This window comes from Lutra lutra, chromosome X (assembly GCF_902655055.1).
Source record: "Lutra lutra chromosome X, mLutLut1.2, whole genome shotgun sequence".
Classification (NCBI taxonomy): domain Eukaryota; kingdom Metazoa; phylum Chordata; class Mammalia; order Carnivora; family Mustelidae; genus Lutra; species Lutra lutra.
The window spans coordinates 13909008-13926036 of NC_062296.1; the positions used below are offsets into that span (position 1 = coordinate 13909008).

Genomic DNA, 17029 nt, shown 5'->3' on the forward strand with positions numbered 1-17029 from the left:
AAGTCTGATTGTATTACTCTTGTGTTAAAAGCTCTTTTCAGAGCAGCTGGGTGGCTCAGTTGGGCTAAGCATTTGCCTTTGTCTCAGGTCATGATCCCCGGGTCCTGGGATCGAGATGCATGTTGGGTTCCCTGCTCAGCAAGGAGTCTGCTTCTCCTGCTTCCTCTAATCCTCTCACCCCTGCTCATGCTCTGACGCATGCTCTCTCTCTCAAATGAATAAACAAAAAAACCTTAAAGAAATAAAATAAAATAAAAATGTTGCAATGGCTTACCTTTGTTCTCACAACGAAGTGCAAGACACCTGACTTGGCGAACATAGTTTTTCATGATCTGACATCCGCCTACCTTTCCAGCCCTGTCTCTCGAAATTCCTGAAGTGCACTTGACATTCCAATAACCCTGAAATATGTTTGGTTCTCTATATAAAGCGTTGTCAGACATAGAAAATATAAATATAGGATACCCAGTTAAATTTGAATTTCAAATAAACAACGAATACATATATTTTTTAGTATATCTCATGTAACATGTTGTGTCTTACCTTTGCCTTAGTTCCTCCTATCACATCTCCCTGGAATGCACTTGCCAATTTTAAGATTCAACTGAATTACTATCTCTTGTAGGGCCCCCAGCCTCCACAGTCCTTCCCACCAATCCTGAATGAATTAGATGATTGCTGTCATCACTTACTATAATTGTTGGGTTTTATGTCTTTTCTTATCAGTGAGATTCCTTGAGGGCAGGGAACATTTGTCTCTGTATTGCCATTGTTCAGTAGGGTGCCACATATGTAGTAGACACTTTGCAAATATTTGATGAATAAATAATTCTCCTGACATTAATATTTATATTTTTATACCCAACATGAAGAATATATTTACCACTACACAAAAGAAAATTAGAAAAAAACCTTTCTCTTTTTTTATATTTTTATTTATTTATTTGACAGACAGAGATCACAAGCAGGCAGAGAGGCAGGCAGAGAGAGAGGAGGAAGCAGGCTCCCTGCTGAGCAGAGAGCCTGATGAGGGGCTCGATCCCAGGACCCCAGGATCATGACCTGAGCTGAAGGCAGAGGCTTTAACCCACTGAGCCACCCAGACGCCCCAAAGAAAACCTTTCTTAAGACAGAGCCCCAAACTCAAAACTGATAGGACAGTGTATTTTCCCCTAGAGATTGAAAAATTGAAATAAATTTAGTGGCAACAAGTTTTTTCTCTATTTTTGAACATTATGAGACTGATTCTATTTCATGAATTTTTAATACCTTCTTTGACCTCAAAACAGTAAGTACTGGCTTATATTATTTGATTTTTCATTTCTGCACCCACACATCTTTAAACTCTATATTTTCCATACTTCAAAGACCTGTGGGCATGGGAAATTGATATAAATCCCAGCAAACAACCTGGAAGGAACTCGCAATAACACTTTGGTAGGTACAAGTTTATTTGCCTATCACCTACCTTTTATTTCACTAAAAATAAGTTTTTTACTTAGCACTGGAAAGAGTGTGTTTGAATATCCATTAAAAAGTGAGTCAGCTGCAAATTTGATATTCAACTCTATGCTCATGGAGAAGACAGGTAAACACATTAATCAATGAGTAAGCAAAGGTTAGTCATATAGGAGAGTCTGAACACTGTGATGAAATTTCTTCTACCAGCCTCTCCTGTTTTCAAAGCACACTCTTTAGTGGTTCATTAAACCATGCACTGATCCTTTAAAAAAAAAAAAAAGATTTTATTTATTTATTTGCCAGAGAGAGAGGGAGACATCACAAGTAGGCAGAGAGGCAGGCAGAGAGAGGGGGAAGCAGGCTCCCTGCTGAGCTGAGAGCCCAATGCGGGGGTCGATCCCAGGACCCTGGGATCATGACCTAAGCCGAGGGCAGAGGCTTAACCCACTGAGCCACCCAGGTGCCCCCCATGCAGTGATTCTTAAAAGGTATAATATTTTATAGTCTTAGTCATAGAAATTGCAGTAAATTTTGCTTTATACTTTCCTCAAGGTATCTTGGATATGGCTGCTGAACAAATACCTCAAAATGGAAGGAACCTGGGTTTCATAGGTTGCTAAAAATATTTATAATAGTGATGGAACTTGAGAGTTAGGGTGTTAGATTGCTAGGGCTGCTGAAACAAACTGCATAGCACAGAACAGAAATTTATTGTTTCATGGTTCTGGGGGTCAGAAGTCTAAAATCAAGATGTTGGTTCTTTTGCAGTGTTCTGAAGGGGAATGTGTTCCATGCTTATATTCTAGCTTCTGGTGACAGCTTCGAACTTTGGTGTTCTGTGGGCTATGGAAGCATCATACCAATCTGTCTTCATCTTCATATGGCATTCTCCCTGTGTGTCTGTCTCTTCACATTGTTTCCCCTCTTTCTTTATTTTTTTAAAGATTTTATTTATTTATTTGACAGAGATAGAGAGAGAGAGCACAAGTAGGCAGAGCGGCACACAGAAGGAGAGTGAGAAGCAGGCTCTCCGCTGAGCAGGGAGCCCGATGCGGGGTTCAATTGCAGGACCCTGGGACCATGACCTGAGCTGAAGGCAGCTGCTTAACTGACTGAGCCACCCAGGTGCCCTTCCCCTCTTTCTGTAAGGACTCCAGTCCTATTGGGTTATGGCCTATCCCTCATGTCTTGATTGATCTAGAAAAACTCTATTTCCAAATAAGGTCACATTCACAGGTACTTGGAGTTAAGACTTCGACATGTCTCTTGGGGAACATAGTTCAACCTGTAACAAGGAGGAATCTATCAACTTTGAAATTCTAGAAAAATTATGAATTGTGTGCACAGACGAGAGAATTCTCTTGGCAAAACTTTCCATTTTCCCTGCTTTCATCAGATTCTGAAAGGGCTCCATAACCCTGAAACATTGAAAGCCCCCTTTTAAATGAAAACAACATTAATGGGAATGGCTAAAAGGGTGTCCTTGACAAAGTTTTGGAGTGTTTTTTGAAAGCTGCTATGTGACTTCAGGATGACTGTTGTATATCCAATTCATGACTCAGGAGTAAGAGTCTCTTATGCTTACTGCCTGTGAAGAGCCAAGTAAGGGAAAGTGAAATCCCTACCAGATTCTTTTTTTTTTTTTTTAAAGATTTTATTTATTTATTTGACAGAGAGAGATCACAAGCAGACAGGCAGGCAGAGAGAGAGAGAGGGAAGCAGGCTCCCTGCTGAGCAGAGAGCCCGATGCGGGACTCGATCCCAGGACCCTGAGATCATGACCTGAGCCAAAGGCAGCGGCTTAACCCACTGAGCCACCCAGGCGCCCTCCCTACCAGATTCTTTTAAGAGCAGGGCATGGCTTCAAATGCTCTGCCTGTCTCCCATTCATGGCAAGTAATTATTCCTATTTCCTTATATAGATATTAAAGAGACCATTCCAACTTCCTGCCTATATAACATAGACATTGTCATACTTTGCTGTATTGAAAAAAAATAACAAAAACCTTTAAAACTGCAGAATCTTTGGTGAATAGAATGTAATGTTATTTTATGAACCCAGCCCAACTTAGTTTTGCTTACTTTTTTTTTTTTTTAAAGATTTTATTTATTTATTTGACAGAGAGAGAGAGAACACAAGTAGGCAGAGAGGCAGGCAGAGAGACAGGAGGAAGCAGGCTCCCTGCTGAGCAGAGAGCCCGATGCGGGACTCGAACCCAAGACTCCGAGATCATGACCTGAGCCGAAGGCAGCGGCTTAACCCACTGAGCCACCCAGGCGCCCCAGTTTTGCTTACTTTTTAAGTCACACATTTTGGCTGATGATTGTTCTACTTCTGCAGTATTTGTAAGTTCCAAGAAATTTGTTGTAACAAATGTTTTGATTTAAAACAGCATGAAAACTTGTGAAAATATATAGCAACTAGACTTCTAGGTATATGATTCAGAATAATTAGGTAGAGATTTATAAGATTCTGATTTCATACTAATTCTGTCTCGTGACAATTACATTTTAGGTTCTAAGTACCTAATTAGCAATTACTTATAGTTTGAAACTCTTATATTAAATGTAAATGTCTATTCCACTAACAATGATTTTAGCCCAATTTGAGCGATTTAACTGGCTTAGCTGTAATAATTCTTAAACCAGTTACTCCTGTAGATAGTTCAAGTGTGTGCTAATTAGGTTTGCAGATGACACTAACTAGTGAATTTGCTAGTACATTTACATTGGGATTTAAATTCAAAGTGACCTGACTACTTAGAGACATGGTTTTTCAGAAACAGTAATTTAAGTGTTGTACATGCACAGTATGGCGTAGTTGGGTAGAAGGAGTAGCTGACTCCTAGCCACCTATCTACTTCCTTCCTCTAATCCATTATATCCTTCAAGATTGTTTTTTTTTTAATCAAACATAGCTCTGATCATGTCAGTATATTTTCCAAAAATCATTAATGGCTCCCCATTGCTCAACACATGAGGTGCAACCTCCTCAGTCTAGCATTTTAGGCCTCGTCATTTATTTAGTTTTTTATGTCATCAGGACCCCTAGACATTTGGACATTAAATCATACATTTCTACTAACCCATGCTTTAAAAAAAAAAACTGAAGGAAATGAGAAGATAGTTTGAACTGAATGAAAATCTAAATACATATCAGAATTTATGGCACTTCACTACAGCAGTGCCAAGTAGGAAATTTATGTCATTAAATGCTTGTGTTAGGAATAAGGACTCAATTCAATAATACCAGCTTCCACCTTAAACTCTAGAAAGAAGTTAATTAAATCCAATGCAAACAGAAGGCTTGTAATAATATACGTAAGAGCAGAAATCAATGAAATTGGAATTAGAGAAATGATAAATAATATCAATGGAACAAAACCCATTTCTTTGAAAAGATAAAGAAACCGAAATGCCTCAAGAATTTTTTTTCAAAAAGACTTACAAGCAATAGGTTTGGATATTGTCTTAGCTTAGACAGGTTAGGCTCCTTTAACAGAATCCCATAAACCAGGGGGCTTACCAACAATAGAATTTTATTTCTCATGGTTCTGAATGCTAGCATTGTGAGACTGAAGTGCCCAGAGTCACGTTCTGGGGAGAGCCCTCTTCCAGATTCTAGATTGCCAACTTCTCAGTATCCTAACATGGCAGAAAGAAAACTAGCTAGTTCCCAGGCCTCTTGTGATACAGTCCCATTCATGAGGGTTCCACCTTTATGAACTAAGTATGTCCCACAGGCCCCACCTCCAAATACATGAATTTGGGGAAGACACAAATACTGAGCCTATTGTAGACATAGCTTAAAGTATACGAAACTGTTCATATAGAGGAAAAGATTTAGAGAAGTTTGCAGAAAGGGCAAAAATGACAGGACACCTACAATCATAAATGATGTAGTAGTAATTTGTAATTGTTGGCTATAGTTATCAGATTATTGAGATCTCAGCAAATGCATATAAAGGCAACAAGGTAATGTGGGAAGATAAGGAACAGTTTTAATTTTGCAGGGAGAAAATGGTAGATCAATATTACATGGTGTTGGTGAAAAAAATGATATTGGCAGATACCCCTGCTTATTAATTCACTTGCATCTTTCTTTGGAGAAGGTGAACATACATTCTAAAACAGAAAAAAAATAGAAGTATTACAGAATTATTCCTTTGCATAGAATTAATGTGTATATATTTTATGACTTAAAACCTACAGAAACACCTTTGGATCCCAGTCATTTGGTAAAATTCTGGGATTTTCAGTTTATAGCGCCATGGTTTTCAGAATAGTGCCATGATTGAAAAAATAAAGGAAAAGGCTTACATGAGGAAAGAGGCTGTGTAGTTGTTCTAAAATAAAAGAATAGGTAATACAGTGATGAGAAAATCCTAAGGCACTTAGGATTAGGACCCAAATCATATGGAATGACATCGATGACCATTAATGGCTTTGGTTGGGCAGTGTGTGAATGAAATCATTAAAATGGTGGAAATGTTGAATGCAGAATGGGAGCTTGTGAGATATAGCTAAAAACAAAGGATATAACATATGTAGTAGAGAAGTATTATCCAAATTATGAATCAGCACTTTTTACTCGGTATTTACATTGTGAAATATAATTGTATGTTAAGAAACTGTGTTGATAGTTGTGTGTTAGTCTCTGAAAGAAGAATAAACATTCTCTTTTTAAAAGATTTTATTTATTAATTTGACAGAGATCACAAGTAGGCAGAGAGACAGAGAGAGAGAGGGGGAAGCAGGCTTCCTGCTGAGCAGAGAGCCCGATGCGGGGCTCAATCCCAGGACCCCAAGATCATGACCTGAGTCAAAGACAGAGGTTTAACCCACTGAGCCACCCAGGTGCCCCAAGAATAAACATTCTTATTAAAATGTTGCATCAATCAGGAAAATCAAAGTGCATGTCAGGCACAATTTGGAATTAATGCAGTGAGGACTGAAGAACATATTTTAAAAATAGTATGATTTATTTATTATGAATTTTGACAAGAGACATAAACAACACTCCTAGTAATGAATGTAATAATTCTAATCCCTTCTCCTAAAATTGCTTATATACTATGCTTCTTATAAATATTGGATCCAATCAAATCATAGAGAATATGATTTAGATGTAAATATGATTTCCCCTTTTAAAATATATGAATACTTTTTCCAGAGAAAGGTCTTTATTTATTTATTTTTAAGATTTCATTTATTTATTTGAGAGAGAGACAGAGAGCACAAGAGCAGGGAGAGTGCAGGAGGGAGAAGCAGACTCCCTGCTGAGCAAGGAGCCTGATGTGGGACTTGAATCTGGGATTCCAGGATTAACTGACTGAGCCATCCAGGCACCCCGGAGAGAGGGCTTCAAAAAGAGGATAGATTCTTACCTACGCAGTGTTGTCTTTGAAAGTGTGAGGAAAGTTGTATAACGACACATTGCTAACTAAATGGATTGCATTTCTTTTCTCTCTAGTCAAACAAGCAGTAGGCATGCCAGAGGTGGATAGAATCTAGCAAGAGTTTGACCAATATTGTAAACAAACCACCTAAAGAAGGTGTATTCATTTTTGGTAGTCAAAATCACACTCTGAAATACTTATGTTTTGTAATTATAAAGGTAATTCATGGGTTTCATAAATGTTGGAAAATTCTGAAACCATACATAAGAAAATGAAGGATTACTTTATAGTTCTACTAGCAGAGGAAAACCCTGTAGGTACTTTGCTGTCTATCTTCCTGGTTGTAAATTAGTATGTCGGTATTAACATAAATGTGTCCACAGCCTTCCAGTTCTGATTTTAATTCGAATAAGATTAAAATTATGGGACATTTATCATGCCTAGATAATTTAGATTTTAAATTTGGATTATAGCACTTTTAGCCAAATGAAGTAACAGGAACTGAACTCTTGCATGATATGCCTAAAAATGCAGATGAAACAATTTTCAATTTATTGGATATCAGGTCACGAAGGATAGCGATCTCTAAGAAATGGAAAACAAATGAGGTCAGTTCTATGATACCCTGGTTTATTTGCCTGGGGAGGTAATGCATGTCACAGTGCACAGAGGGAGAAGCCTGGACAGTCCCCTTGAGTTGAGGTGAAGCTGGAGTCCAGGAAGGTCAAGGCAGCTAAAATTTGCAGGACAGAATACTAAGAGGAGATTACTGCACAGAAAGAGAACTCTGGAACTCACATGGGGCTGGGAATAATTCCTGCTCCCATTAGAGTGGAAATCCTAATCATTTGTGTGGCATTAGAGTACTTGGAAGGGTTCTGCCTTTGTGGTGAAACATGGCTGCCAAGTCAGGGAAGGCCCTCCATGTTACTTGGTGCTGGGAAACTACCAGGGAAAGGCACCAGCTGTGGTGTCTTTGAAGATGAGAGTTCGAAGCAAGGCTAGGAAAGAAGGAAGAGACATGGACTGGCATCAGTAGGAAAGAAGAGCCTGTGAAAAATCATAATGGAATCCTAAGAGGGATAGTGGCTTGCAGGAAAGGCAGGTGGTCCCATGCTGAAAACTGAGACTGGATGAGTCGGTAGGACAGCGTGTGCCAGCGTGTGTCTACATCGGGGTGGTGCAGTGAGGAGTTAGGAACAAGAAGTGGGGTGCTAAGGTAGGCTGGAGATACAGAAATTGGAGCTCACAAGTTGCTGACAATGCTGGAGAGCCAGGCAGCAAAGCTAGGATTCAGTGCATTGGGCCGAATGGGGTCCACTCATGCCTGTGACGGGGTGTGACAGTCCACGGCCCAGGAAGGGGCTTCTAGCACAGGGCTTTCCTTGCAGTGCTCAGAGGAACCCTAGAGTTCTGTGGTTGGGTGACAGGTCCGCTGTCCCCAAGGAAGAGAGAAGGGTAGTGAGTGGGCAGGACTCTGGGATTATAGTCCTCACTTTGGTGAGAATGCTCTGCCTTCCTCAGGTTTACAGATTGGATTTCTTTTGAAGGCTTCACTTGGGGTGTGATGTCCCACGTCTAAAATTTTGACAATCACTGTCCACCATTGAGGTATAAGATGCATTATGGAATCTCCACCTCCCGTTACCAGGGACCTCCAGCCCCTTGTTCTGTTTGTGATGAGAAACTAGTCACTGCAGAGTTTCCAGCTGCTTCAAACAGATACACTAAGTCAGAGGACCAAAGTTTCTGGGTACCGGCACGTGTAAGCTCAGAGTTGGATGCTAAGAATAAATCGTTTCTAAGAAGACTATTTGCACAATCACCTTTGTAATTAAAATATTTAAATAAGCTTCAGCACAGAAATAAATGCTGTGCATTAAATAGTTAAAATAAGTGTTAGCTTATGCAACAGAGAAGTCCTGAAATTTGAATGGTTTTATACAATGGTTTATTTCTTTTTTTTTTAAAAGATTTTTTATTTATTTATCAGAGAGAGAGGGAGAGAAAGCAAGCACAGGCAGACAGAATGGCAGGCAGAGGCAGAGGGAGAAGCAGGCTCCCCGCCGAGCAAGGAGCCCGATGTGGGACTCGATCCCAGGACGCTGGGATCATGACCTGAGCCGAAGGCAGCTGCTTAACCAACTGAGCCACCCAGGCGCCCCTGAAGGTTTATTTCTTATGCACATCAGTTCTGACGTGGGTTGGCAGGGACTTTCTGCTCTCAGGTAATTCAGGGATCTGGGCTGTTCCCATGTTGTAGCTCTCCATCTCAACACAGGGTCCCCATGTTTGCTGCTGACCAGCTGAGGAAGCATGGAAATGGGATACCGGTTCCTGCCTGACTACAAGTGAGCCACCGGGGAAGGAGAGAGAGAGACAGATGTGGATGAGCACCTGTGGTCTCTCCCAGAAGCCACCATCTAGTAGGTACTCAATAAAAAGCAATTACAAGAATTTGGTATGATAACTCCTTTCATTTCTTGGAGGAGTTCCTAAGAAAACCAAATCTGCCTTGAAATTCACCAGCTTTTTCAAGTGCCTATGTGACAGGTGTTCTCAAATACAGGATCACATCTAGTTTTCATGACCCTGTCAGTGTCGGCAGGGAGTTTTGCCTTGCCCTTTCCAGTAACCTCTATGATCTCAGTAGCCTGGGAATGTTCTCCATCCTTATGAAGCATAATCAAAACCTTAACTTGTGAGTCTCTGCTCCCCTCCAGGTGACTGAACATTCCCAAATATCTGCACAGGTGCCATTAGGCAGACTGCAAACTAGGATTTTCCTGTGGGCAAGATAGATGTGTAAGAAGCAGTGGAAGGATGGCTTTTTTTTTTTTTAACCAGAGAAACATGTCCATCAAATAACCGTTGGTCACCTCCTAGGACTCCAGGGTTTTACATTCAGCCCCTGTAGCCGTCTGCTTACCTGGTGGTTTCTGTGCTGTTTCCTCATCTACCACTTAGGAGAGATGTTTTGGTTTTTGACCATCTAGGGGAGCTTGCTCATCTGCTAATGTGATCAGTGGCCCATTTCAAATAATACATCTTATTATTCCCTTATACACTCTTAATAATCTTTATTAGACTCTTACTGAAAATATTAGTGTGGTTTCAAAAGCCCACTCTAACATCCAGGTTACATCCTGAGAACCAGTAGGTTATGTGCAAGTCAGACTGTACTCGCCAGCTCATTTGAAAAACAATTTGAGAGTGTGTTCAGGATGCCAGGAGGGGGTGTTCTGGTGTCTAACCATCCTCCAAAGTGTACTTTTACTGCTAGAAGGCTGTTGCTAACGGTTCCAGAAAGAGGGAGGGACTGCCAGGGGGACAAACTTCTGTAAAAAGTGGGGTTGCTCCAGGACAGGGGAAAATAGGCGACTGGGGCTGTTGCATTGGGAGCACAGGTCTTCAGAGGAAGAGGAAGTGATAAGCTGGTCAGCAGGCCAGATTCTAGAGTTGGACAGGAAGACAGACAGAGGAAGACCAGGGGAAGGGTGTGGTCATGCAGGAACGTGCTGCGACTGGACACACACACGGCAGCACTCTAGGAGTCAGCTCTCCAGGTGCTCTGGGGCTCAGGCAGGCAGACCCTAGGGAAATAAAGCCCAGATGGTCCCCAAGTTCTGTTTGTCATTGACCCCTTCCTTCTTTGGGCCTACTTTGGCCATAAGACCCATCTTTATGTTGCCTGAAAAACCTTACAGAGCATGGAGAAGAGAAATGAGCCAAGGTCAGCCTCAGGCTGGGAGGAGTGAGAACCAACCTGGGCTTAGACAAATTCGGACCAGGGATCTAGTCCCAGCCCTGTCACATACTGGACATGTGATCTTGGGCAAACTGCCACATGCTATGAGCCTTAGGTTCTTCAGCTGTGAAGTGGGTTTGATAAGCCCTGTCTTGTAGAACTGCTAGAATGTATGTAATGAAAGTAAAGTGCCTGGCACAGTGCCTGGCATTTATTGGATCTTTAATAAATAGCAGTAATTGCTAATATGATTTTGACACCAGATTTGACTCTCTCTCTCCTCTGGGACCGACTCTCTCCTATGTGTGTATGTATGTATGTGTGTGTGTTTTCCATGGTATCTCGGAGAATATGCAGCACCCCAGGACACAAACCATGAAGTGAGCCAAAGATGCTGCTTTGTAAAGATACTCTACAAAAGGTCCCTGTTCGTGGATATATTATATAATTTGGAAATGGGGAAGTCTTCCCTGGCTAAATGTAACTGAAAGCTCCTAGAATTTGAGTCAAGGGTTAATTCTGTTCCTCCCTCCCAGCTGCTCTTCCATCCAAACCACTATTTTCACTCCTTTCACCCCCCCACCAAAAGTCTAGCCCTTGCTTAGAGTTGCCAAATCACACTCAAGGTAATTAAAATGTCTTTTCAAAGGAGTGGGCTCTGGGTTTTCCCAGGCCAGTGATGAAGTGCCAGCCCCTGGGCACCACCTCAAAGAAATAGCCCCCTATTCTCTGGAAATCCTGTGAGAACACATATAGAACACACGGTTTCTTCAGGGAGTTTGGTGGCACCTTCCATACCTGCTACAGATAGAGATTTCTCTCTGGTTTACCCACGATCCCAAAGGAACTGCTAAAAGCAGTTTTCCATTCTAGACTTTCTCTTACCTGTAAAACACTCATAAGAATAAATGAGCCAGTGAGCCAGGGCTTTCATTTATTAAGATTTAATTTCTCATGCATTCTTTAGCCAAACAAATCCAAGTACAGATCTTTAATTTTACTACCTAACAGATTAAATGGGATACAGGAATCCTAGGAGAACCATCTTTAACATTCCCCCCTCTATTTCTTGATCCCATCTATTTTACAGCTGGGCTTTAACATATTCCTAAGGAAATTCTGCTGTCAGTGCTATACTATCCTCTTCCAGATCAGAAAATAAGATAAGAGTTTCCCAGCAGGTTTTCCAGAAGAGCAAAATTCTTATTCTTAAATCTAATAAACAGCAATAAACATGTGACTGGTATCATTCATGAATCTAGACTCTGAAGCTAAAAAACCTTTTAGAAAGCAGAATATTTGTAAACTACTAAAAAGGAATAAAGGTAAAATCTGCAATTCAGTCCTCCACTATTTAGAGCCTTGATTGCCCTCTTCAAACACAGAGTGGAGGACCTTCTTCAGACTTCACTCAGGGCAGGAGCATCTGCCAAGTGGGACACTGGAACTTTCACTGGCCTTGCCCCCACCATCATTGGTGGCTGCAACTCTGGCCTCGGCTCTCTCTCTTTCATCTCTCAAAGCCTCCTCATACCAGGATGGGAAGGAAGTGGGGTCAGTGCCACTGACCTTGGCAAAAAACTGCAGGACTTTCATCTTGCTGGTTTCACTGTGGGCCCTGGGACCCCACAGGAACTCGTAGCGTGGAGGATTGCTGCTGGGCACCTGGCGGTACTCCAGGTACTTTTCCTGCACGAAATCTTTGGTGATCAGCTTCCTGGGCTCCCCATAGATGAAATCCTTCCTCCCAGCTCGCACTCCTATCTTCTTCAGCACCTCCCAGATCCTCTTCTCGGAGGCACGGTTGCCCTCCACAAAGATCACACCCAGGATAAGGATCAGGAGGCCGGTCTTGGGCATGCCCAGGTCATCACTCAGCAACCCATCGTAGGTGAGATCTAGGGTTCTCACAAGCACATAGGAATGGTTGATGGGGTCTGCTTCCTTCACTTCGATGCCAAAGACGATCTCCATGCACTCACAGGCTTTCCTGAAGATCACAGGGAAGTGGCCCTTGTGCTCTTTGATGACACTCTCTAGCATTTCTGCCTCTATGATAGGCTCCTTTGTTACATACTTGGCACTCAGGAACTGCACCAATTCAGCCATCTTCTGGTTGAGCACATCACTGAGTGAGGACTCAGGATCCGGTGGAGCCTGGGAGGTGCTCGGAGCCTGGAGGGTGCTTGGACCCTGTTTCGGGCTGCTGGAGCCCTCCTCTGGTTTGCTCGATGGAGTGGCTTTGACCATGGTGGAGGAGCAGGCTTTCTGAGAACTCCTGCGAACACTTGGTTTTCCAGCAGCAGGCACCACCTCTGGGGTGCCCTGGATCGAAGGAGAGAGAGAGGAGGCGGCGGCTTCCTTCCCAGTTACGGGAACCGGTGCACCCACCGCGCCCTGAGCTCCCTTCTGGGCCTTAAGGCCTGCTCCAGACTTGCGGCTATGATTCTTCTTACGGCGAGGCATGACAAGTTGTGCTGGGGACAGCAGGCAGGGGATGGCAACCAACAGGCCTGAGGGAGAGAGGAATAATGCTAGAAACTCAACTTTGTCAGTGGCGACAAAAAAGGCCCTCATCTCCCAAACACAACAGGTAAGGAAATGAGGAGGGTAGAGGGGACATCTGTATCTGACAGCCCTGCCTGGGACCTCTCACCGCTGAGAAAGGACAAGTTTCTGTTGGGCCCTCTCCATCCTCTCAGCCTTACCTTCAGGTCCTCACCTTTACACCTGCCAGGGCCCCCAACTCCTATGATCACCGGATACCGGGTCCTTCAGACCCAGGCCCTCACTCTCCGAGACCCCCAATTTGTAAATTGAAGGAACGTCAGCCTGACTGTATCTCTCGGGGTCCCCAGGGCTGACAGAAGGGATCCGGATACATTTCTGTGGAGGTTCCTCTAGGTTCGGGGGGGGGGGCATACTCACAACCCTTCCCAAGGACTTGGTGTTTATTCCTGACGAGGCCCGCACCCTGTCTCCCTTCTGCACACAGGGGAATGAGAACCTCAGGCCAAGGCACCCATCTCCCGGAAACCACCCCCAAAGCAGCACAGACAGTTGGGGGAGACGCCTCTGCCTCACTGCCCTGCCCGGGGTCTCCCAAGGCGGACAACAGGAAGGGTATCTGTGTGTTGCCTTTTGTCTGGAGGGAGATCCCCTCAGCCCTCCACAAGGGTCTTCATCTCACGGCCCAGCTGAGCCTAGGCCTCCTCCCTCCGACGGCTTGAGTTCACGACCCTCAAAAAAAAAGCCTCATTCAGGGGCGCTTGGGTGGCTCAGGGGATTAAGCCTCTGCCTTCGGCTTGGGTCATGATCCCGGGGTCCTGGGATCGAGCCCCGCATCGGGCTCTCTGCTCGGCGGGGAGCCTGCTTCTTCCTCCCTGCCTGCCTCTCTGCCTACTTGTGATTTCTCCCTCTCTGTCAAATAAATAAAGAAAAAAATCTTAAAAAAAAAAAAAGCCTCATTCCTCAGACTCCCCAAGATGGAGGTCCGGAGACGCCACATCCGGGGCTCTGCGTGCGGCTTTTTTTTTTTTTTTTTAAGATTTTATTTATTTATTTGACAGAGAGAGATCACAAGTAGATGGAGAGGCAGGCAGAGAGAGAGAGAGAGGGAAGCAGGCTTCTCGCTGAGCAGAGAGCCCGACGCGGGACTCGATCCCAGGACCCTGAGATCATGACCTGAGCCGAAGGCAGCAGCTTAACCCACTGAGCCACCCAGGCGCCCCTGCATGCGGCTTTTAAGGCAGACAATACGCAAGATAGGAATGAGCTGTGATTGGGCCCCTCAGTCCTTATTCTGGGTCCTCTTGCCTTAATTGCCTCCCAGAGCTTGAGACACGTCCCTCGGACGACCCGAGTACCCGTCAGAAAGAGCCTCATCGCCCTCAGACTTGTAAGATGGACGTCCTGATAGGACACATCTGGGGCCCTGCAAGGGGCCTTCGGGGCACACAGCAAGGGGCGGGTGGGGGCTTGGGCACACCCTCTGCGGTGAGGGCTCCCCTCAGTCCTTTCTTGGAATCCTCACCTTAGCGCCAGCCAGAGCCTGGGACTTCTTCCTCCGGCAACCTGAATCAGCTTCCTTCAGGAAAAGCCTCCCGTCCCTCAGACCCCCAAGATCGACGTCCGGATAAAGCACGCACGGGGCCCTGAACAGAGCATTCTGGGAAGACGCTAGGGGTGGGGCGGGGCGGGGGCAGAATGCTGGGCCATGAGGGCCGGATGCTGGGGGTGGAGGAAGGGGAGGAGCAAACCCTCCCGCGAGGTGAGAGTTCCCCTCCGTCCTTTCTCCGAGTCCTCACCTTAACGCCTGGGACACGTCCCTCTGAAGATCTGAGTCCACGCCCCAACGATGAAGCCTCACGTCCCGCAGACTCCTGAGGCGGAAGTTAGTATACGTCACTTCCGGGAGCTGCCTGAGGCCTTCCAGGGATGACTTGGGGGCAGGGCGGGACTGAGGGCCCAGTCTATCTGGTGAGAGGTCCCCTCGTTCCTCCTAGTTCTTTACTTTGAAGCCTGGTGGGGCCCAAGACTCCTCCCTCTGCTGACGAGAGTCCAGCCCCCTAAGAGTAAATCTCACCTCCCTCAAATTCCCGAAGTCAGGACACGACACATTCCTGTACTCAGCCTGGTGTTTCCCAGGGCTGATAGTAGAGTGGGGTGGCTTCCAATCGCCCGGGATGGGAGAACTCCTGAGTGCTTACCTTGACTCCTTGTACTGGCTGAGCGCCCTCTCTCTGTTGAGCTGAGACCTCACCCGTCACGATAAGGCCTTTATGTCACCAAGGTACTAGTGAGGCTGGGTCTTAGCATGACAGGCTTGCGTGGGGTCTGTAGGAGCTGACAGTAAGGTCAGGGTAGGTTTCTTTGTGGCTCCCCATATATTATGGGTTGGAGGTTTACACTCAGTCCTCCGCAAGTACTTAGGCTTCTTTCTGATACGGCCTGTACTCTCTGCTTTCACAAGGTTCCCATCTCCCTGAGATGTCCACCACACAAATGCAGGTGATAGTTGGGTGGTAGTTGATACCTGTTCCTGGGACCTCCCAGGGCTGAAAGCAGGTGTGCATTTGGGGTGGCTGGCTAATTCAGCCCTCCATAAGGGTCCTCATCTTGATGCCTGGCAGGGCCTGGTATTCCTCCCTTTGCTGACCTGAGCCCTGCCCTTCAGATCAAAGCCCATAACTCCCTGAAAATGTACCCCCTCTCCAGTGGAAGTCAGGGTCTACCACCTCTGGTCGTCAGGTTCCAAGGCCTCCCAAGGCTCACAGGCTAGGATGGGCATGGGGGCCAATCTCTTCTGCGGTGGCAGTTCTTAGTTTTCCCTTAGGATCATCACCTTGACTTCTGGCATGTAGTTGGCCTTCTCCCTGTATGGACTTGAGCCCTCCCACTTCATTATTTTTTAAAGATTTTATTTACTAATTAAAGAGAGAGACAGAGGGGGAGAGAGAGAGCAGGAAGTGGGGGGGGGGGGAGGCAGAGGGAGAAGCTGAGAGCCTGACGTGGAACTCTATCTTAGGACCCTGAGATCATGACCTGAGCAGAGGGCAGACTCTCTCTGAGCCACCCAGGCACCGTGAGCCCACCCACTTTAAACCAAGAGCGGAGCACAGCAGCCCAAGTTTGTCATCTTGTCACATTCAGGTAAGGCAATAAATCTGTAAATAATTTAAGGACAATTGATAAGTTTCTAGTATTCTGAATCCATCAGAAACATTTTATAGTTGTCTCCATAAAGGTCTTGAACACTTTCATGAAGCTTTTTCTTAGGTAATCTTTGGATTTTCATGCTGTGGTGAATGGGATATTTAAAAAAATTCATAATGCATTTATTGCCCTACACTTTTTGCATTTTCCTAGAGACAAATCAATTAAAGGTTGCAGTGTCAATGAGAGAAAGGGTAGTGTTTTTTATCAAATTTGATTTTTCCAGTTTTATTGAACTGTACTTGACAAATAAAAATTGTATGCATTTAAGGTATATGGTGTAAGGTTTAGATATATATTGTGAAATGATTATGACAATTGAGCTAATTAACATATCCATCACCTCACATAGTTACCATTGTGTGTGTGTGTGTGTGTGTGTGTGTGTGTGTGTGTGTATGTGTGTGGTGAGAACATTTAAGGTCAATTCTCTTAGCAAATTTTAAGTGTATAGTAGAATACGGTCAACTGTAGTCACCATGCTGTATATTAGAGCTCCAGAACGTATTCATCCCATGTAACTGAGCCTTTACACCCTTTTACTGCAATCTCTCCATTTCCTGCACCACCATCCCACTCTGCTTTTATGAATTCGACTTTGTTAAATCCGCATATATTTGAGATCATGCAGTATTTGTCCCTTTCCATCTGACTTATTATACTTAGATTAATGGCCTCCAGGTTCTTCAATATTGTCACAAAGAGC

The 17029-nt window shown here is 44.3% G+C and overlaps 1 protein-coding gene and 1 long non-coding RNA gene across 6 annotated transcripts in view; one reads left to right on the forward strand and one right to left on the reverse strand.

The window, feature by feature from the left end:
- Positions 1-17029, forward strand: part of LOC125092199 (uncharacterized) — a 209607-nt gene that overhangs the window by 56937 nt on the left and 135641 nt on the right. For 2 of the 3 annotated variants that reach the window (XR_007124842.1, XR_007124841.1), the window contains exon 1: positions 16146-16260. The exons of the other annotated variant lie outside the window; for it this stretch is intronic. This is a non-coding gene — a long non-coding RNA (uncharacterized LOC125092199). Of the gene's footprint in view, positions 1-16145; positions 16261-17029 lie in introns of those variants that run through there. 3 annotated transcript variants of the gene reach the window in all.
- LOC125092198 (putative MAGE domain-containing protein MAGEA13P) overlaps positions 11547-17029 on the reverse strand; it is a 420768-nt gene continuing 415285 nt past the window's right edge. For 2 of the 3 annotated variants that reach the window (XM_047716563.1, XM_047716562.1), the window contains one exon: positions 11547-13121. In XM_047716563.1, the coding sequence (XP_047572519.1) occupies positions 12016-13074 (1059 nt within the window). In that variant the 5' untranslated portion in view covers positions 13075-13121 and the 3' untranslated portion in view covers positions 11547-12015. Of the gene's footprint in view, positions 13122-14641; positions 14767-17029 lie in introns of those variants that run through there. The other variant, XM_047716561.1, reaches the window with a different exon arrangement.